Below are 22,811 nucleotides of genomic sequence, written 5' to 3'. Positions count from 1 at the left end.
CTCCCAGAACCCAGCTAGCTACTTCCTTCCCAGTCATGTTGCAACTACCTACTACATTTCACCACCAGATTCACAAGGCCCTATCTCTCAAATCTGAGCCTTCCTCAGTTGTCCAGAAACACGATAAACAAAGAGATGGCTTACGAAACCCAGCTCTGCTGAGTTCATCAGCAGTTTGTTGTGGAAAAACACCACAATGCCACCATTTCTGTGCAGTAATGTTTTATTTCAACTATACATGCCGTGTTAAAAAAAATGGAGAAAAAAAACAACAACAAAAAATATCATGAAACAAAGACCATCATTATTATTTACACATTCACAGTACAATTTTACAACATATCTACACGCTCAAATACTCTGGAGATCAGCTGGCCTCTCATCGCCACGTTGCACAGTATTTAAATTAGAATTACATGACAAAGTCTGGTTCATCTGCACGTACACCAGACTGAAATATAAAGGCTTCAATTTAGATTGCAACTGAAAGACCCAGTTCATATTGCAATGTACAAGGCAGTTGAACAGTGTATGCTGAGTGTGTGTCTGTGATGTCAGTGTGCATGTGTCGAGTAGAAAAGAGACAGCCCAGACTCTGGTTCGATGACAGGCAGAAAGTCTTTACATACAATCATCACTTGTAAACAAAATGTGGCTTTGGGCTTGAACAGGCAACTGACGCTCAAATGAGATTTCAGAATTCACCCCCCCCGCCCTCAAAAAAGAAAAAAAAAAATTAAAAATAAGTACCCACTGCTACGAGAAATGATCCCTTGGTCGTCACTGCTGGCCAATAGAAACAATTCCTGTCCTGCAATCCTGGGGGAATTACAGATTCCGGGCGGCCATGCCAAAAGACGGCTTTTGTGTGAACACTGTTTTAATACATCGGCTGTGGGCAGGATATGCTGCGTTGAGCTGACTGCTCCACAGTGCAAGGTCTCACCACCCTACCTACATCCCACGTTCAAGAAAAATACATTCACTGCATGGCACCTTTACCTGGTGGATTAACACCACTCATTTCAACACCGGCAGTAAAGGAGGAACGAACCGATTTATATCCTAGTAGGTGTTTTTGCTTTCCCTTTGTGTGACTCGCATCCACAAATGGAATGTTTGTCAGTGTGTTTTCAGTATCGCTTCAGTTTAGATTTCCGACGCGCATCCTGCTAAAATTTCAATTTGCTTATGTAAAAAAATCACTCATATAGCGAGCATATGACATAACATACAGAGGACCAATTGACGTTGCCAATATTATATACTGTATTCGTGAATAAGGCACACAACGCACAGATTCGGGTTCACTTGCCTAAAAATATTTATACTCCTTATTTATAGTATTTTTTAGTATATACAGTATCTTGTCATTCCCAGCATGACTCATTTGGACACATTGATAAATGTAGTGTTGATTGTACACGGGGCCACTCGCAGGAAAATCTGCACAGGGAACATGGGCTGCAGAAATGGACAGATGACAAAGATGGTACATCCATGTATTGTTCTAGGTTCAGTTAAATATGTCGCAAATAGGATTTAAAGTGGGAGGAAAAAATGAGCATTCTTCTATCAGGGGACACGCACACACAGACATTTAACAGAAAAAAACCTGCCTTGAAATGTTGAATTCAAATATATGGGCTAAACCATTGGTGTTGCTTTAGTTTCAAAATGGTAACTTCTTTAAATAAAAGAGTAAAAGATTATAAAAGCAAGTCATTTTGTTGGAAACCCAGTTACAGAATGAGATGAAAAATGCATTTTCTTTTAATACCATTGCTACATAAAGACAGAAGACTCTTGAACCACTCTTGAATTCTTACAAAGGGGCAGTGGAGGTTAGAGGAAGTTTCAGTCCCAGAGAGAGACATCTTATTTCATGTATCAGTGCGTTTGGTTGCTTAAAACTACTCCTTGGCCTCTGTCTGCAACGCAACACAACACACACACACACACACACACACACACAACACACACACACGTCACAGGCTATCCTCGACTGGTAGGGGGAATACATGCATCAGGGACAAACTCCTATATCTGAAATCAATAGCACAAACCAGTGAGCAAAATTTCAGTTGGCCATTTCTGTGTACAGCCAGCATGACCAATTCGCCACAACCTAATCTAATTACTAAGTACACAACAGAGTGACAAAGAGGTACGACCTCAGCTCTGTCCAGGGGGGTTTAAAGGAGATCAAAGAAAATATGTTGTTTTAATGAAAGACAGTGACTTAGGTCTTAAATGTCTTAAGGTGCATTCTTGGGCAAGTGGCACTAATATATTTCCTGCATTTACACAAATCTGCTTTCCTGTCAGCCAGCACACACACAGACACACACACACACACACACACTTTCTCTTTTCTTACAGTTTTGATCAGCTGTTTACGGCCACGTGTATCTTAAAACAACACACGCGCTATACTTTTTGATCTTCCCCTCCATCTGCCTTATGCCATCTTACAGCCAAAGCTATGGCCTCTGGCTTCTCTCTGTTCACTTCACATTAGTGGGAAGACAGTGCTCAAGGGGAGTGACAAATGAGACCCATTCTTCAAGTATTCCACTGTTTTTTTTGACCTGGTCCCACATACACCATCGTGGCCTCTGCTGGTGTCCTAAACCTCGCTCCAAATGTGGTAACGGGTGAGACCTAAGCCCAGATACACTGGGCAGCAGCAGATTCACCACTGTCCACTGATCATATCCTGTGGCTACTGTGGCAAGGGAGGGAGGTTGGCTTGCAGGGTTGCAAAGAGGCCCCAACGAGTATCTTTGGCCATATGTATGACTTTCTGGTTTTAGTGTGAGTGAATGTGCATATCATTTAAAGGGGAAATACACCTCAAGTTGATACACAAACACACACTAGGCCTTATCCCATCTGTGCTCCCTCCCTCAAGCCCTCAGGGCTCAAAGCTCTACAGTCAAGGCCAAGAACTCACTTTGAAGTGTCCATGGTCTTTTAATAGCTGTACTTGTTGACTACTCGCATTTGTGGAGTCTGTGGTGAAAACCCATTGGGTTTAGGCGGCACATCTGGCTTTATTGAAGGGGTCCGTTTAAGCCCGGTGCGAGGAAGTGAGCCATGCCCACTGTAGCTGCTCTGTCTGGATACTGAGGGTGGGTGGGCTGAATGCATTCCTGGTGCCATAACTCCACCATGTGAATCAAGTCTGGAGGGGGGTGTCGGAGGCATGTAACCCCCCCTGTTCATACTGTGTTGGCGAGACACAGACACCCCCATGGTTACCCCATTTGGTGAAGTGGATAAGGAGTGCCTGTGAGATGCACTCCGCTGGAGTTGGTACCCCCCTCTTTGCCTCTCCAGGGTGCCCCCCATGCTCAGGCTTCCCGTTGGTGTAGTGGGCATGGGCACATCAACCCTCTTGGTGGGGCTGTGCCTCGGCAGGGAGGAGGAGGGAGAGTACAAGGAAGCTTCTCGACTGGGCACCTTGGGGGGTATTTCAGTCAGTTCCTCCATGGGCTCGAGTGTGAGGTGCTGCCTCGGGCGGGGTACTGATCCCTCTTGAAGAATGGCCTTGGGGTTGGCCACAGAGTCATTGAGGTGTTTTAAAAGGTCATTTAGGGTATTTCTGGCATCCACAGACCTCTTCTGGTCTTTCTTAGTTCCTTTAGAATCTGGGTTCTTAAGCTTCTTTTCAGATGAATGTGGTAGTGTATCTTCCCCATTGTCATGGTCATGGGTGGGGTGGTCATGTGTAGCGTTGGGCAAGACCACGGCGCTTGGGATGTGCGAGTGTCCCAGGGCGAGGTGAGGGTGGTGGGAGCTAGAGTTAGCAGGAGTAGGAGAAGAAGGAAGGAACTGAGGACTCTTGGCAGATGAGTTGGACTCCTTACGGGACCCACCGACCTTCCCATGTGCCCTCTCCCACTGGTTTTTAATGGGCTGTAGACCTTTCTGCTGAAGCACAGGGGTAGACTCTGGTGTGGGCAGAGCAGCCAACTCGGGGGGCTGACATCCATCCCGCAAGATGACGGTTTTAGTGTCACCGTTGGGCGCGTTCAGGTCTTTGCCAGTGCTGAGAAGATTGGTGTACAACTTCGGAGAATCATTGTTGGTTTGGTACTCCTAAGAATGTGATAATAAAACCAAGAGTAAGATTAGACAGTTTCACATCTTGTTCAATGACTCTTCTCCACAAAAGCGGTATGATTGAAGCTGCTTTTTAGTTTGTAGTTTGGCTGTACCTTTACAGGGCTATCGAAGAGGCCATTGAGCTTGACAAAGCTTCCAGTGGAATCAGAGCAAGATGGTGCAGACTCTGCATCCTTGTGGACATGTCTTGGTTTACGGAGGAATGAGTCTCGGTAGCAGAACACAATTAAACCTGCCAGTAGGGCACCCATGAGAAAAGCAGCAAACACGCAGGTGATCAGGATGTTCATGTGGACCATCTGGTTGGTCTCACCAGCTTGTATATCCCACACACCTACAAAACAGTGAGGCATCAGTTAACCCTCTGGCGAAAGGACTCCGTGACGTGTACCCACAGCAGAAATGATATAGTATTGTGTGAACACAGCCATGCTTAAGCTTCTGCTTTTCAACCTCCACCATACAACGTAGTTAACCACAAATATTGTTACATTCATCCTAATCTAAGATGAAGAAGAAATATGGTGAAGAAGCTGTTATGTACCCACACCCATTTTGTCCTTCTTTAAGAGGAAATGTTATGTTAGTTCAGCCGGGAAGACTCAAAGTGTGGCCTTGTCCCACATTCCAAGACACTTTGTCATGCATCCAGCACTAAAGGGTTAGGAGTGCGCTCTTATCTCAGATAGAGAGCCAAGTCAATCTCTTCCCGCAGGAGATCAACCAGCAGGAAATTGATCAGAGGAAAGTGTTTTCCATCCAGGTGTTCGGATAGCTGCTGCTCTACAGAAAGTTTGTTAGTAACCACAGACATTGAAAGAGTTAGTCATCCACCGTGCGGCCATGATGTGGCAGAGCTGGTCCAGTCAATGATTTACCAGCCAGGGTAATCTATTACTAGAACTAGGGTTAGAAAGTCTAACCTGCAAGAGGCCATTCCTAACAAGAGCTTTTAAAGAAACTACATTAGAGCAGTGTTGCGTAAAAGAAAGAAAGAAGATGAAGGAAATTACCATTTAAGTAAAGAAAAAAGTTATTATGAAAATAAAATATTAATCATAATATAAATGTTTAATGAAAAGACTAATATCTGCCATGCTATCTAAGGGAAAACCGTATTAGCAACCACAGTGTGTTTGCATATATGTGTACTTTCACATTAGCGTGGCTTAGTGACATTTCCTGGCAGCTATCAGATCAGGCTCAATGCAGCATGCTGGCTGCCTCCCTGTGGGCCTTACCCTCTTGGCCCCCTGGGATAGAGTCTAAAGAACGGGAGGTGGCTGGGTCATCCTGCAGCACAAAGCGTGAGCCGTAGAGCTCTGGATCAGGCCCAGAGCTGGGGCTCTGACTGGGTATGAGTACTGGGGGGAGTATGGGCCCACTGGGCTGGATAGTGACTGGCGCTGATGAAAACTCCATGTCTGTGGTGACAAACAAACTGTTAAACTGTGCAGACGAGTGAAAAGCATACTGTTATCATCCCAGTTAGTAGGCATCGGTAGAGTGTATGGAAAAACAAAAGAGTAAACTTTATCACAGTTTAAATGATTGTGTTTTCAAATACCAATAAATGTACATTTTGAACACAATTTAAAAAGGAAATAAGTGATGGTTAAAAGAGGGGTTGGTACACAACAGGAAGGTTGCCAAGGTATAGTGGAGTAGGCATGCAAGAGGGAGGATGGATCAGAACAGGAGGTGATGGGTGAAAAGGAGGAAGTCAATCGTCGCCCAGTTAAAGTGCTGATGTTGCGTGGTGGTTCGGTTATTGATGGCGATGAAAATGAACACAGGGAATATTAGCATTCGAGAGGTGTTTGATACGAAAAGATGAAGTGAAGCAGGGGTTGAAAGAAAAAAGGCAGGAGATGCTGAACTCAAGGAAAGAAACCATTTGAGTAAAAGATCAAACTAACCAGAGGTAGGATCGCCAAATGATTTGTAATCTGGCGCTGAAGTAGTGCCCAAAAATGCTAAAAGAATTAAAAGGGACAAGAAATCATTATAAGGAAACTCTGAAAATTAAAAGAAAAGAAAAATAAAACTCCTGAGAGACACTAAGAGTGCAGATTAGTTTAGATTTTAACAGGAAGTATATTAAGCACTCGGCCAGCAGTGTCATTTTCTTACTGGAGGCACTCTGGTTCTGATCAATACTGTGGTTCAGCCATGGGTCATGTTTAGCTGATACATATGAAGGGACAGGTGCAGTGAAATCAGTCAATGTACATTTTCTAGCCGTGACATATCACAAGACCTCTGTCATTTGCACCGGCTGAACATGACCCTCAATTGTACATGTCCATGTTTCCGCCTCACGGGCGGTATTAGTTACAGGTGGCCATGTACTCTATGTAGATATGTGTGTTAATACTGCACGTAAGACTAATGTAGGGGCAAGTTACTGGAGTGGTTACTGATGTGAGTGTGCAGGCTCATGGTGTATGCAGAGATGAGTTTGTGTACAGTGTGTGTGTGTATAGCTGCATGTGTGTGTTTGTATATGTCTGAGGACAAATAGCATGGCATGGAGATGAGATCGATACCTTGACAGTCTCCGAGGTGGGCCGTGTTTCCAAATTCAACATCCTGCTCATATCCAGCCCTGAAAAGAGAGAGAGGGAAAGACATAAGATAGAAACAGATATTAATCCAAAATAGCAGCAACAACAAATAAAATAAATAAATATTCTTGTCATTTTCTCATCTGTAATATTTGCGCTTCATATTGCAGGTGGGCTGTGAACTCACAAAACACCCGGCTGTATCCTCTCACAGGCTCCGTGAGGCTTCCAGCCACAATAAGGATCCCTTGATGCAATGCAGGACCTGGTATGGCAAAAACGTACACAAACACACACACAAACACACACATCAGAACGCCAGGTTTAATCATTCTGGAAAGAACGCTATAATCACTTGTGACTGACTGAACATTAACCACAAGGCACAAGGTAAAGCTGTTATCGTTGCTTTTATGACATTTAACCGAAGAACAAAACAATAAAGCTATGACTGGCTGTGCAAAGGACATTTTTATTTAACCTCCTACGTGTGCAGCAGTGCATCACTTACTTGTGGCAGGAGGAATGCCTTTCACAGCGGCTCAGGGGAATACGGATGACACAGCTTGAAAAGGCGACATAAAGGCTGTGTGCGTCTTTGTCCACATGCAGCGAGAGGACACGCTTGTCATCCTCACGGTTAGACAGGCACCTGGACAGGGTGGAGAGAAACCTAATCAGAGGTCTATCAGATCCGTCTGTCTCCTGTTTCAGTCTCGGAAGATTTAATCACTTGTTAGGTTGACGACTCACAGAAGCTTCTTCTTACAGTTTAACAAGAATTTAACCCCTGACTCCTGGCAGTGTGCATTTTAGCTTCCACAAATCACACACACACCAGACTCAAAAAACACAAAAACACACACACACATGCACGTGAGCACAGAGCTGACAGACACTGCCATCTGTGCCAGGAATCATCACTGTAAGAGTTGCTGACTCCACAGCCAAAAGACAGAAAGGGAGGAAAAGAGGAAAAGAGAAGAGGGAGCAGGCAGAGAGAGGGTGAAAAGCGCATGTGTGCCTACTTGGCCCTGTTGAAGATGTCTATTTCCTCCAGGAGCAGGCTGTCATTCAGAGACACGGTGGAGGTCTTGGCTAAAACCTTGAGGACGACCCCCGACTCAGCCCCGATGAACACCACTGTGTAGTTCTTGTGGGGTCCTGCTTCACTGTCCACAGCCAGCGCTGTCAGCCTGTACCTTTATACGTAGCAGAAGGCATGTGTTACTCACAGCAGGGGTTATTTCATGCAAAATAGGAAAGACTATTTGAATACACAAATCCCTTATGCTCACTGATCAACATAGGTAAGGCCTGTTTTATATCTTTGTGTCATCTATGGATACTATTTACCAATTTTCCACTGAAGGACTTACTTCATCCACATTTGAAAAATAACAACAGATTCACAACAAATGTTCAGCTATCATATAGATCTGGGTCATGAAAGATCTTGGCAAGATTTTTGATTACTTTTTATTTTTAGGAAGACTTTACTTGGTTATCCTTCCAATAAAGGTATGATCTGAAATCACAAGTTTCAAATGTAAGATATATGCTCTTTATGTGTTTACCTGACCCGTGTCTTGGTGAACCAAGGCTCATCTCCTATAGAAGGCACAGCTGTGTCCATGAGGGGGTGGGACTTGATGAACTGCAGGGTATCGTCCGGGAACTCGACGGAGCTCTTAAAGGACGCAGATGGACCGTGACCTGCACAGCTCCCGGGTCTAGGATAGAGAGTGCCATTGCACGGAGGGCAAAAGGTCAAAGATCAGCCTATATGATCGCACACCAGGGAGTAATAATAATGTGTTCTGAGATGGATGGAAAAGTGCCACGAGAGGGTGGGGGAGAGTAGCAGGTGCTTATTAGGATCACAAAAAGAACTCAGCTGGAGGCATAAAATATACATATGCATGGTTATCCTCCCATAAATGATTTACTGGGGTAATTACGTGCTTCGTGGACTCTGTGTTTTGTACGCAGGGCAGGGCTGCAAATATAGGCGCTGACTGTAAACAGGTTAAATATGCAGCGCATCTAATTATACTAAATTAATTATTTAATCGTCAGCAGATGGTAAATGTGTGTGCTGGGTCAAAACTAATAACCTGGTGCAAAAGATTTAATTTCACTGGGTTTAACCTGGACAAAGAAGGGTTAAGACAAGGTGAAAAATGACAGGCGGTAAACAGCTGACGAGTCCAGCACCACATCTGCTCGAAGATGTGCCACGTTTAAAATCTAAAAAAACATCTTTGGTGCCTCTTAGTTTAGTTTCTTGGTTCCACATGCTTAGCAAGGTTCAGAATTTGGATATTATTCTGAGGAAGAGAAAAGATGAACCGTTACCGAGGTTTGGGTAACTTCTCCTCTGGGAACGGAGTCCACACGGAGTCAGGAGTCTTCTGCTCCTTGAACCGGCCCAAGAATACTTTTTCTATATCAGCCATGGAGAAGGCACACACCGCTGACCCTGGAATACTGCAGAAAAGGAAAAATTATCTAGATAAAATCCCCTGTTTGTTTGAACTCTTAATTCATCCCGCAGCAGCAGCAGCTACGGCTCACCTGTTCATCTGCGTGGTGAACACACCCACCACAGAGGGAACCCCGTTGATGTCGATGATGTCGGTGATGGACTGGAGCACATCAAAGTAGAAGAAGGACTCCCCCGGCACGGAGCAGTTCAGCCTCGCCTTCACGAAAGAGGTCCAGTGCTTCTCCAGCACCCTCTGTGACCCACCCACGTCATTTTTACAGATTCGGGCCACGCGGGAATACACAACCTGTGAGGTGCAGAGGTTTTTTTGTTGTTGTTTTTTTTCCCCCAGAGAGGACTGAGGCGTGTGGATGAGGAGGGCACCTCAGTGAATGCCACTAAAAACACTTCAACATGCTGAATAATGCATCTCCCCATCCTGTAGCAACTCAGCACAGATGACTTAACAAACAGACTCTCTCATATTTAACTTGTTCACTCTGACTGGAGCAAATATTTAAAAAAAGAAAGAAAAAAAAAAACACATGCAATGGGCCTATACTGACTTAAAGCTGGGCCATGTGTAAGTGTGTTGACTGCACATACTGCCAAGGCTTAAAGCATAAATCAAGTACGATAAAGCAGTTGGCTTGGATAGCTTTAATTATTTACCAGTGCAAACCTCCATCAGAGCCCAGGTGTCACCCCAGCATTAGTTGGGTTGAAATATTCATAAGCTGGTGGCTGATGGAGGATGCCGGCTTCCTGTGGCCCGGCCAGCTCAGGATGAGGCATGGTCAAATCTGAGGTTGGCTTCAAACATGGGACATTTATAATGCCATCTGCGTGTGTGTGCCTCACACGGAGAGGCGTACACAAAAGCGTGCAATCTCTGTGAGACAAATCCTCTCCACTGTGTAATGGTTTTACGTTAGTAGAACATCCCTACCAAACACTTGTCGTGAAATTTCTCGGGTATTCTAATTTCATGTAGTGTCAGCGCCTGAATGGGCCCCCATTACCACCGGGTCCATTTGTGGCAGAAACGCAGGCACTGAGGGAGGCGTAAAGCTGTAGTCTTGGATAAAGGCATGCGTATGCTGTCTGTGTGGAATATGTGATGCATTATAAACGGCAGGTGCACGGTCTTACTTTTCCCAGATTGCTGTGCTCCACCGCGATCTCCCGGTAGAAAAAGTACACATAATTCCCATACTCTGCAGCATGCAGGAAATGAGGTTCTGAAAGAGAGACAGAGGCAGAGAGTTGAAGTGTATTTCTGCACTGTCACCACCACTGTGCATGTTGAATATTTCAGGGATTTGTACAAGGCTGTATATGACTGGGGGTGACCTAGATTGCCTGTGAGAGAACAGGCCATATCCTCCTGGAGCTTGGCAAGGCAGGGGAGCTCTCTATCCCTCCAAAAACAACCCTGACAGCCAGCGCACATACATATACCACGCAAAGGCACCATGAGCATCGAGCTAGCTGGCAGGTAGACACATGTATCTCAAGTGAAGTAAGAGGAGAGAGAAACAAGGATTACCTTTCAGCCATTTGGAGTCATACTTGATGGTTCTCAAGGCTGATCCATCACCCATACTCCGATAGATGACAGAATCGCTGGCCTGGAAGTCAGCTACAGTTGCAGAATACAGCTTCCCTTCTAAGAACAAAAACAAGAAGGAAACACAGTCACCAAAAAGTAGGATGCGCTGCTCTTGGATCCTTTGTTGTTTTGTCTTCTTTTATAGAGCTTAATTGGCCGAGTTGCTAGCGCTGCAGGCGCAGTTTTACCGTGGCAAAGACACAGGGGTGATAATGAGAGCGTAAGTAGGAACACATTAGTTGTTCTTTGGCGAGATGAACTGCGTGCGTGGGCGGGTGTGTGCTTGACCCTTACCAGCGAAAAGGGCAACGTTGGTTTGCTTGGAGTCAAATGGGCACCGTGCCAGTCCATTGATCTCTTCCCCATCAAACTCTAGGTTATCCAGCTGAAGGGAACGGAGCGATCACCCACACATTAAAAAGAGCTTTCTCAAGAGGCACGGTGCAAACAATCACACACAGAAGCACCGGTGCACACATAAATCACTGAAAGGAATCTTGTCAAATTTCTTTTAAAAAAAAAGATAGTACAGGAAGTAAAACATTGCTGTTTATCTAGTAACAGTCCACATTTGGTGTACAGTGGTCCCTCCCTTTAACGTGGTTCACCTTTCACAGCCTCGGTGTTTCGCAGATTTTTTTTGGTACAATTTTGCATTTTTTTTCCCTTTTTTACTACACAGTGTTCTGCGTCCTGATTGGCTGTAGACTGTCAATCAATCTCGTGCCGTGTCTCCTGTACAGTACAGAATGCATTCAGCTGGTCAAATTTACATAAATCTTCGATCGATACCAGTGTGACTCTGAAGTGCTGCACTGTATGTTTGTAATTTTTCTCCAAAACGAACACAACAATGTCGACGAAACGTTTTGCACCGTCAAAGGCGACCGCGGGTGCCTTTGGCTTCATTTGATAATACTGGATTTATTTTTCTACGAAGGTTTGAACTGAGAGTGTTTAAACAAGAGAGAAAAAGTGTGAAAATGTTCATGCCTGTCTGAGAAAAGGGTATAAAGGTGTTGTGAGGGGTTTTACAGCCTTAAAGCATCTATAATAATTGCAAAAAATAAAGTTGGCTACTTCGCAGATTTCACCTATCGCAGGTTGTTTTTAGAACGTAACTCCTGCAATAAACGAGGGACCACTGCATGCTGTTGTACACAGCTTTGACTAATGAATCACAGGCTCTGACCCTGAATACTGACCCTGTAGTATCTGCACATTGGGTTGAAGCCATTAGTACCACAGATGAACACCAGGTCATCATTTCTTGGAACCAGAACTTTGATGAAGTTGTGGCACTCGTCCTGGAGGAAAATGCACAACATTATATTGTGTTTTTAGAGGTTCGCAGTTTAACTTTCTGTCCATGTTATGGGTGACCAAACAAAAAGTGTGCAGATTAATGATTTTTTTCCCCCCCTACTTACTCTGTGTTTTCCCTTCACAGCACACATCTCTCTGTCAGCTTGGCCCGATCGCCATGTTAGTTTCTGTAAAAAAAGAAAAAGAAAAAGAACAACAACATGAGATATCAGACACATGCGTACGACATAACAAGCAGGCACACACTTTTTCCACTCTCTCATTTCACCACCTGTCCACTCTGTGATGAATGGTTCAGTATTTTCTATGAAGCCCTTGTGGTGAGAATCTTACCCGGTAAGGAATGATCTCATTCCTGTAGGATTCTCTCAGGCTGACTAGGTACACCTGATCTCTGTGGACGAACAACAAAACATGCAGCTCAGTGACAACAAGGAATATATGCTTACTTACTGGGTCTTTGTGTGTGTACATTAATCAAAGTATTTTATTATTCTCCCAATTATGAGAAGATTTTGTGTCCTTATCATTAGAAGGCCTCATTTACTATAGAATAAATTAATGAATAATCGTGAAATTTTACATTCTTATCAACAAATACACAACACAATTTCACTTCACTTTCAGTAAAAACACGCACATTTCTAGCATACCATCTGACAACACCGATACATGTGGTGGTGATTACAGGGGCTCCAGAGGGGGAAGGTGTTATACTGTTAGATGTCAAAGTGATTTCCTGCTACAATATTACAGTAGTGCTAGTGGTCAGATTAATCCCACTGCCCATAAATAGCAAAAAGAAATGTAAAGATGCCAAGAAATCCCTGACAGCGCGTCAGGCCGGGAAGATAGACGCCTTTACTGGATCAATACCGGCCATATACATCAGATGCACGACCAGAAGCCAGAGATCCAATAACGCTAAGAGCTCACCCTCCCCGCATCCCACCCCTTTATGCCACTGTTTACCTGCCAAGGAGTGACTGAGTATATTGGTGAGGGGGAGAGGTGAGTGTATGTGTGTGTGTGTTGGATTTACCTGCCAGCGATGAACAGAGTGTCCTGTATCGTGGTCATCAGCTGAAAGTCAAGGCGATGCTGGGACTCGTTGCCAGAGGGCCTGCCTCTGAATACAGGGTACCGCCGTGAAACTGCAGTGACAACAAACATGTGCTATTACCGGGAGGCTAATGGTAAAAGCAAACAGTGATACGCTGATAAACCACCCTGTTCTGATTAAAAATATAGTTAGATATGGGAATTATGTGTACGTAGACTCAACTACAGTCTCTCCAATCAGACCTGTGCGTCACTGTAATGTTTTTGTGTGTTCGATAACGGCTGCCTGTGCCAGCATACCACTCTGTTATTCCATTACATCACAGCAGATTGATTTTATTACGGTGGATATGGGATGCTAGCGTCTAAAGTATGGACCCGATGAGAGGGAGGAGGCGCTAGTGTTTGTCTTAAGTTTTTGTAACAATATTCTGAGTGGAGCAAGTAAAAGGTTTACATGGGGATTTATTTATAATTTTTGAGTGACATTCAAGTAATTATAATCTCAACCCGGTCTCTGTTGAGCTCATTTACGGGTGTACTCACAGTGCGCGTCAACGACATCGAGGGGTACGATGTCCTCCGGGAAGCTGACTGCGAGGAGAGTGCGCGAGACTGTCAGTAACAGCAGCAGCAGCTCACTGAGCAGAAGCGCAGCTTTCTGGCCCATGTCTGCTCACAGACGACACTTCCTGTTTCACACTGGTGGAGATGTTACCTGGAAACGCACACAAAAAAAACCCATGAAATTCTCTCGTTACTTGACATGTGCTAAATATAATCTTTTGTACCGCTGTGAACTACGCGAACCGAGTCCAAACCCTTTATTAAACTCGGAGCAACAACTGTCTCTTTTTCAAGCTTTTGTGATGCAAACATACAGTAAAACGCTCTCGTGTTTATTGATGACTGAGCTCTCAGTGGCAGCGCTTGGCACTTCCCCTCTACCTTTTCCTGCATCTGTTGTCTGAGGGAAGGTCAGCCAACTGACCGGTGGGGTGTCTCGGTGTGTGTTGCAGAGAGCGGAAGTCGACTCTGTTAGAAACGTGGCAGGCCTGCTGTCTCAGTACATCTGTGCTCTGATTGGTTTGTACTGGGCCAGGCTCAACACTAATCAGCACATTGCAACTTCATCATCATCACAAGTGTAGCCTCTGCTCTAACCTTAGCACACCTCTATCAGCGCTCTAGTTGTGGTTATTGCTCGAGCTTTTCCTTGGGGTCGGTGTGCTTTATTGCAGCGCAGTGATTCACTCATACTTGTATTATGAGCTCCTACTCATGTACAGCTGTTTTGACATTGTAGTAATTTTTGTGGATAAAAACTTGTACAGGATCTGATTGTAGACATGATACACCAGCAGTTACTTTGGCAATAATTTATTGTGGGAGTGGCAGGGGTTTAGTGTGTATGTTAGTGTCTGAAGGAGTACTTTAGAGACAGACTGTGTCTGTGCATATTAATGATCGGTGTACATTCAAATATTTATAAGGCAAACAAATTATTCATGCAGGCAAAGCCTGAACGGATATAAACAATTTACTGGGAGACGTCACACAGGCAGAGGGATGGATTAGCCAGGAGCGCACTTGGATGCGCACACACGCGACTGCACATACGTAATCACTCTTTCAAATGGTGTAATGCAAAGACTGATGTGTGTGTTGCACGTGAACGCACACATGTGCGCGCGCGCGCGCACACACACACACACACACACACACACACACACACAATATTGACTCATTTTTCAATTAGCCCCAAAGCACACCTGCTCCAGTGCTGTCTGTGAGCCCTGCCTGCCAAGCCATTAGTGCTTTGATTGATCCACACAGGAAACATGGCAGATCAGCAGCCAGAGAAGGCAATCCATGGACTTCGCCATATTCACTGTAGCCACGAGTGCTTTGTAACTATAAATCGAGCCACTTTCATCTTGATATTTTTTGAAGATCCTCAAGCTTATAAAAAAAATTTCCAGAAGCTTAGTTCAAAAACACTAAATAAACTACAATGCATATGGCAGTTAAGTGAATTAATTATAAACAAACATGGCTGTCAAGTAGAAAATGAGCCGCCGCGAGGTGTTTACCTGACAGCAACAATCGGCATGTCATCTTTTTGTTAGAATGTAGATGACACAACTAATATGTTGCACAACCTTTGTGCCAGCATGTTGATGTAAAGTATGCTGTGTGTGTGCGTGGTTTTTTTTTTCCCCAGACATTAATAATCAAATTTTGGTCTAAACAGCTACTGTGTGATGGCATGTCACTAAAAAGAATGAAAGTAGTGGTGAGATGGAATCGGGGTAATGCCGACATGTTTTAATCATCACCAGTGTGTAATCATGGCTATTCAGGACTCTGTGGGATACTGAGGCCTTTTAAGAGCAATGTCATTATGACTGGATAATGTGAGGCATGGATGAGACAACGCTTAATCTCAATTAGTCCACTTAGTGGTTAAATTACGGGTTTGATGTTTTGGCAAAAAAAGGGGGAAAAGGGAAGATTTTATGAGGACCAAAAGGGTTGTTTGCTCTCTCTATAACTACAAACATCAATAATGTTAAAGAAGGCAGTAATTCTACTGTAGTCACCAATGAATCACTGGGCAGAACCCATCCACAGATCTATGGATGCAGTTTCCCTGATCTGTGCAGAGCAGCAAATGTAAGAAACTTGATCCTAACGAGGACTGATGACGCGACTCTGAAAATCCTTAAAAGCATCACAGCTTTTTTTTTTTTTCTTTCTTTTTTTACTTCCTCATTCAGACGCCTCTCACACCAGGAAATCTGCTGCGTTAAAACGCAGGCAATAAATAGCTGAATTTCTAGAAGCCGGAGACAGAAATAGATACCAAATACTCGACGGCTGAAAAACAGAGGCCCTGTGAAAGTAAATAAACCGAGCTCCGTGTTTCAATTCTATAGCGCTATCGTACACACTGCAGGCTGTGCCTGTGGCCAAAAACCTGGCTGTATTCACAGGTAAATGGTTTCCTTACCTGTCAGAATTTTGTCCTGCTTAACACGAGCTCTTCAGAAGCACTCACATTCATGCCACTTTTGCCCCTGTACCATTCTCCCCCACTAAACAATTCAGATGAAAAGAAGGGGAAAAAAACACTCTAAGGAAGGGCGAAAAGCTCAGTGCCAATCTCCCATGATTCCTTGCATGGTAATAGCCTTGCTGTGGAAGGCAAAGGCTTCCCTCAGAAACTTTAATGTAAAACAGAAACAGAAGACATTCAGAGGTCAGTGATCTAAAATTACTTCTCAATCTCTAGCGAGCCCAGCATGTTTTCTATTGACTATTCCTTTACGCTCTCTGGCTCCTGCCCTCCTGCGTGTGCATGTGTGTGTGCATGCACACATATAGGCCTCAACAAGCCTGGAGACGCTGGGCTTGTCACGCATCTCACTGCCATTCAGTCTTGCCTTACTCTACCTCTGTTATTACAGGCTTTGCAGTGTCCTACAACCACGCACTTTCCCTGCTGATGTTTTTGGCTCAAACCCATGGTGTTAGACATGGGGGGAGGAGGAGGGGGGGGGGGGAATCAAGTGGACTGCTATTTCTGCTGATGGTGGGTGTAGGGGTCTGTAGCCCAATTCTGGTAGTTACAGGGGACGCTTTAGTGCTCCTTTAGCTTAAAATGACAGATTAACACATACCCTCCTCTTAGCTGTGCTTTCGTTGGCATACAGTACGTAAGCCATAAAATCTCCTCAATTGCAGCACTGGATGAATGTGTTTTTGCAGGGAGGTCCTATTGGGAGAATTTGGGGATAGTAAAAGGATAGCAAACAACAGTAGTGCGTGAGGATTTTGTAATTGCGTGTGAATGTGAAGGGCGGATGTAATCCCAGCAGAACAAAAGGCTGCTGCTGCTGCTGCTGCTTGAGGCTGCCTGACTTGTCATCTTGCACAACGGGAAATCGGATGACCCGGGAGTTCTTTTTTTATTTTATTTTTTTACAAAGTTAAATTATTTAACTATGTTTGTCTAAACTGGAGTGGAACAAAATTTTGTGCTGCTATAAACGGTTTTGATTCCTCTTGTGACTGATTTATCGAGGCGCTGTTGGCAATTGCGGCCACTTTGAATGGCGAATTGACCTTCCAGAGTTACTACTTCATGACTCCTTGTGTTGGCACTTATCAATGAATGAGGTTGAAGTAAAATTAAGTGAACTGACTCATGGTGGCGAAGAAACTTACAGACAGAAAATGGTGGACAGAGATGGAAGGAGAGCTATTTGGCTAACTGGACGCCATAAATTTGAATCCTGATGAAAACACACACACACTTATTACCCACAGTGATTTTTGTATTTACAAGGGTGTTTTTCTCCTTCGTATAACTTTAATATCATGCCATAGTTGATTACCTAACAATATATCATGTAATGCATCTTTGCCGTGTCAGTTTTCTAATGATTGGCTCCTATCGTGACCTAACCTGTATTTCTGCACCATCACCTGTCCATGTATGACTGTGTTTCAAACCCACATGCGTCCAGTGACACGGCTGTTAAAACTCAACTGTGGCCCTTGGAAAGTAATCAAGATGCAGCCACACAGGAGATTGAGCCAGCCAGATGATTAGAGCAGCTCCCAGACATGCCCACAAATGATTAATACTCCTTTCCCCCACTTGAGTAATAACAAGCACCCCCTAATCACAGGCTGTGTACCTAAGGATCCCTTCTGAGGGGCTTGGTTGGACTTGTTGCTTCAGAGATCTGGCTGAAGGAGAAGGCTGTGCCACCCTAAACCGTGCTTCCCTCCCTTTTGTTCTCTACCTTGGCGAGAGGAGGAGTGAAACAGGAGAAAGGCTGTTCTCAGCAGTAGTTCTACTATTAAAGAGCACAAAGAGCCTGTGCTGCAGGTGTGACCAAGAAACAAAAGGGGCTCTGGGCAAGTCAACACAATAGAGCCCCACCCCCGGTCCATGGACCCATGTTCCGAAGAGCTTTTTCGAGGCTGTGAAAGCGACTAAGAGCGAACAAAGCAAAGTATAAAAACGTGCCCACTCTGAACGCGTCACATAGGGTCTAACTTTCATCTCTCAGCCAATTAAGTATGGGACAATTTGATTTGTGAACAGCAGTTTAGGAACCTATAAGGCTACAAAGGGTTAATACTGATCACTGTATGGTTTAATGGTGGTTGTTCCGGGGTTACGGTCGGCTGTAGAGGAGGTCAACGGTGATCGTTCTGGTCACTGAGTTCTAACCCTCTGGAAAGTGAAGCGAAGTGAGACACACAAGCCAGCTGTGCTGTCAACAAACCCATGGCTTGGTTCTGATGTCTGACCCGGCCACAGTCTGATGGCCTTGCCGATATCTCAAGTTTGTCATTTTAGCAGTTAGGCCGAGCTCTCTGATCTCTGAGACATGGTTCAGCCAGCTGAAAGTTTCCAGGGAAATGCAAACATCCTCCTTTATCCCTTATTTCTATAAAAACTTAAAGCCTTTGGGAGAATTTATAGCAGCAACATTTTGACCACAAACCAACCATAGTTAAAAATGAGTGAACACTTCTGCCAATAAAAAAATATATATGAGTAGAGCAGGTTAGTATGGCAACAACTACAAAATAAGCCCCTTTTGCTCTTTTACTTAACTTAGCCACATGTTCCTAAACCTTAAGACACAATTAATTAAACTCATCACGCCTGGATAGCTCCTTATGAAACAAAAGAACTACCTCGACTCCATTGCTTTCATCATTTTTCCTCCGTTTCATTTTCTATTTTTCAAGTTTTGCCTTTGGATCCTCTTCTCCTGTTTTACGCACACAGTCCACGCAGCAGCCCGGGCTCGAATGCATGCATTATATGGACTGGAGCATAAAGGCATTCAAGTTGGTCCGTGGTAAATCATTTCAGACCCCTTTTAGTCCACATGCACAACTCATACAAAAGACAACAAAGACGCGGGGGACATCTGTGAAGTGACAACAGTGATGGGGCTTCGTTTAACTGCCTCCATAGCACTTAATCCATTCACAGGGCAGGGCTTCCGTGCCACTCTGCCTCCAGAAAGGTTACGAGCGCTTTTGCAATTTATTATCCAATATGTGACTTTAGTAATGGATCAGGGGATGTATTATATGTTTTAAAGACATCAGCAAACGACCTTCATTTTCCACTGCTCGTCCAGTTTGCCTCTTAATTGTTTAACAGCCGCTTGTTTTCGCTCGTCTGCGCAGATTGCCTTTGATCCCAAGTTGTTTTTTTTGTAAAGTCAAAATGCCAGAAAACACTTTTATTCCTGCTCTGAACAGTTTAACAGTTCAGACTAGAAACGCTTTGTTATTGGGACTGAAATTGTAATAAAAACAGGGACACTCGCCTGCACGAAAGGTTAAAGGAAAACGTTTGCGTGGCTCCAATTATATTTCTATCAGCATGATTATAATCAGGAACCCATTTGCACGCGTGCATTCGATAAGCGGGACGTTTTACTCGGAAACGTACTTGATACTCTTTTATAGATTATAGTGACTAAGTATAGCGCTCCGGATAGATTGGCCAGTAGCAATAGGCTATGCCCTTTATTCAGTCCAATAATATTAATACCAACATTTATAAAACAATAAACACGTATTTTTTTCTAAAAAACGAAAAAAGATGCGCTTTATCCATGGTTTAATTGCAAAAACAAAACACTGGGCACACCTACCTCAAGTATCCGATTTCACACATGAACGGGGCAGTCCAGCAGAATGTCATATTCCTTTGGTAATCCATTTGCGAGAAAACCCCCAGCATGTAATATTCCTGTTATTTTGCGCTCCATCCGGACCCCACTTTTCTCTTTTATCCAGTTGCGCACAGATTTCAGCTCCGCTCGCCACACGTTATTGTGACTCTTGCCTCTGATGAGTCTCTCTCCGTCCCCGGGCCCCTGCGCTCTGATAAGTGAGCTTCAAAGCTCTGCCACGACCGCACCAGCCCCCCTCCTCCTCCCTCATACACTGTTACACCAGCCCCTTTTTCACTACGATTAACTTTGGAAACCAGAGGGAAAAGATATAAACATTAACGATGCGATATCCTTACTACGCCTCTCTCTGACTTAACTGATCTAAAACAACAGAGGGTGCGCGGAGAGCGAGATAGCGCATGTGGGATTTACGCAAAACTATACTCTGTGATTCTTCTTCTTTAATAAATAAATAAGTAAATACAGATATTGATCGCAGAAGTTTGAAATCACCGGTTTCACAGACAGTTTTAAAAGATCGGAGGAGGAACTGTAACAACTACAATTTCCCCCCTTTACTAGGAGTGGAAAGCTTTGGAGCTGGACGGATTCATTTTGCCAGCCCTGTAAGGAATGAATGAATAGTGTGCTGCACGAAAGCACTAGTAAAAATAGTCCGGACCTCAACTATTTCTGTCCTGCAACCATCGGTTTTGCAGAGCAGCATAGCGACGTGGTCAGAAGAAATATTTTGTTTCCCAGCAAAGACTTCTCCTCTCTAGTTTTTTCTCCCCCCCCCCTTCGACTTTCACTGCAAAATACGGGCGCAACAAAGAAGCCTGTGTCCACATAGCTGCAAGGAACTCACCTCATCTGAAATGATTATTTTGTATCCTTTCGCGTTGCCGTAATCTCCCAAAAAAGATTCTGCGCGTCTCAGTGAATCAACTTCTCCAGGCTGGGAGAAAAACAAACTAATGCACGGCAAATGGTGTAATTCGACCCGAGCCCTACCAATGAACAGCGCTCTTCCTCCAGTCCCTCCCCCAATCATCCATCTCTCCTCACTTGGTTCGGGCTTCTCTTCCTTGCTAGGGCTTCCTTCCTTTCTTTTCCTAAAGCATAGAGAAAGAAAACAGCGACCCTCCTCCCTCTTCCATTTCTCCTCCTGTGTGACCCCATATTCGCCCCCCTTCCCTCTTCAGTTAAAACCCCATCCCCCAACACCAAGTCAGCAAGAGCTTCTAGTTAAAATCTTTACAGCTGAGTTGTGGCAAGTGGACTGCTTAGTAAAACACAGCTTTAGCCATGTTTGGATTTGAGGAAGAGATTTAGCTCAAATCTGTGCTTAATTCAGCAGGGCATGGTGAAACTCGTGTTTTTTTTTCAATCATTAAAGATTACAATATTTTTGCAAAGTAGCATAAAAGTTTTACTCCTGTGCAAATGCATGCAACGTAGCCAGTTCAAGATTTGCATGAGCATTATTCTTGTAGGAAAAATAAACAGCGAACCTTGCTGCATGCACAGCAACTCTGTAGTGATGTTAAAGTATCTTTTCTGTATATGCATATGCAAATATCATCGTGAGCGTCTTCCCCAAACTTGACATACATGTGAGAAGTCATTCCGGCCAGGTTTGCAAACCCACACAGAAGATTGGCAGATGTGTGAGGATCATTTCCAAATGAACATCCTCACCCACATACACACACACACAGAATCCTGACAGGCCCTATTATGTTGCAAAAGTTAGATCTGCATCTCAATACTTGTGTAGGAAACACTACTTTGCACTTCTGATATGCCCGATCCTGCACTTTGGCTCTCGTTGTGTGTCTTTGTCCATGCTTGTCTCTCACTCGCTCTACCTGTTTCTGTAGAAATATTGTTCCTCAGTATTGGGACCTTGATTCCATGGAATTTTTTTTCCTTTCCTTTTTTGTCTTCAGGCGTTCTGCAGTTTTTGCCCAGTCTAATCAGTGTTATTTCAGCTGAAACACATTTGTTATTTACGTGACTTTCATTCCCCTTCTTCTTGTCTCTCACTCCTCAATTTCTGCTCTGGGTTACTTCTGTTAGCAGTCCCCGTGTCCTGTGGGGACTGAATCAGCACGAGGATCTACGTGAGAGAGGCACAAGATGGATTGATCAATGTGTCTAAGGGTTGCCAGATGCAGGTCTTGAGTGTCATGGTGGATGAATAGATATATGGATTTGTCGGTGTGTGGTGATTGGTGGGCCTATTGATTGGTCCTTTTTCCTGTGAATTGGCAGTTTTATTGATAGTGTAATGGCTATGTGACACCATTTCAGGAGAATTCGATGGCTTTTGATGCGAGACTGTTAGCCATCACAGTCAGCTTTTTCTCATAGTTTCTTTAATTTCTGCAAATTCAGATTAATTTCCACCAACGCAGTCAGATTTTTAAAAAAATTTCTTGCAGGCTTTATGACTCTTTCCATCTGAGTTAGAAAAAGGAGCATTAAAACTTTGATTGGCCTACTAAATCTTGGCTCTTACTATTGTTTTGGATGAGACAATTCCCATCTTTGAGCCACTGGAGAATGAATGATTTAATGGAAGCACAATGACACTGTCAGCAATGAAAGTGGAGCAGATGGGTGAATGACAAAGATCTTTAAATTTTGGGAGCATGTTTGGGTTGGATTGATAGTGGGAATGGTCAGATGAATGGTCTGTTTGATGGAAGATGGAGAGATGGATGGTGGGAGAGAGTAGTAATATGTGTAGGACGTGGGTGGGGTGGACAGAAGACAGAAGGCCTGCCTTCCTCTTAAATTTAGACATGTTCCCTTGGGGACCTTGCAGTGTGTAGGTCAGCCTCAGGGAGTGTTGGTGGGTGGGCCTTAGGGTGCAGAGGAGAATGTGCACCCCTGGC

At 44.1% G+C, this 22,811-nt stretch overlaps 1 protein-coding gene across 5 annotated transcripts; it reads right to left on the bottom strand.

Moving 5' to 3' along the window:
- Window positions 1-205: 205 nt before the first annotated feature.
- On the bottom strand, window positions 206-20,993 carry sema6d (semaphorin 6D). 5 transcript variants are annotated; one of them, XM_006793926.3, is made up of 20 exons: window positions 20,777-20,993; window positions 13,733-13,904; window positions 13,167-13,278; window positions 12,458-12,518; window positions 12,229-12,291; window positions 12,004-12,105; window positions 11,093-11,183; window positions 10,736-10,855; window positions 10,339-10,427; window positions 9,276-9,493; window positions 9,057-9,188; window positions 8,276-8,431; window positions 7,727-7,900; window positions 7,210-7,350; window positions 6,886-6,963; window positions 6,681-6,739; window positions 6,051-6,107; window positions 5,373-5,555; window positions 4,224-4,465; window positions 206-4,104 (listed from the first exon to the last, which is right to left on the bottom strand). In XM_006793926.3, the coding sequence occupies exons 2-20, from the start codon at window positions 13,854-13,856 to the stop codon at window positions 2,977-2,979; spliced, it is 3,330 nt and encodes a 1,109-aa protein (XP_006793989.1). In that variant the 5' UTR covers window positions 13,857-13,904; window positions 20,777-20,993; the 3' UTR covers window positions 206-2,976. The 5 variants fall into 5 exon arrangements, with proteins under 5 accessions (XP_006793989.1, XP_006793988.1, XP_006793991.1 ...); XM_006793925.3 differs by lacking the exon at window positions 20,777-20,993 and adding an exon at window positions 19,885-20,723; XM_006793928.3 differs by lacking the exons at window positions 5,373-5,555; window positions 20,777-20,993 and adding an exon at window positions 19,885-20,723.
- Between the last annotated feature and the right edge of the window lie 1,818 nt (window positions 20,994-22,811).

Source organism: Neolamprologus brichardi, chromosome 1 (assembly GCF_056152115.1).
Source record: "Neolamprologus brichardi isolate AB-2024 chromosome 1, ASM5615211v1, whole genome shotgun sequence".
In the NCBI taxonomy this organism is placed as follows: Eukaryota; Metazoa; Chordata; class Actinopteri; order Cichliformes; family Cichlidae; genus Neolamprologus; species Neolamprologus brichardi.
The sequence above is the reverse complement of the archived record's forward strand: the minus strand, read 5'-3'. Positions and strand labels throughout refer to the sequence as shown.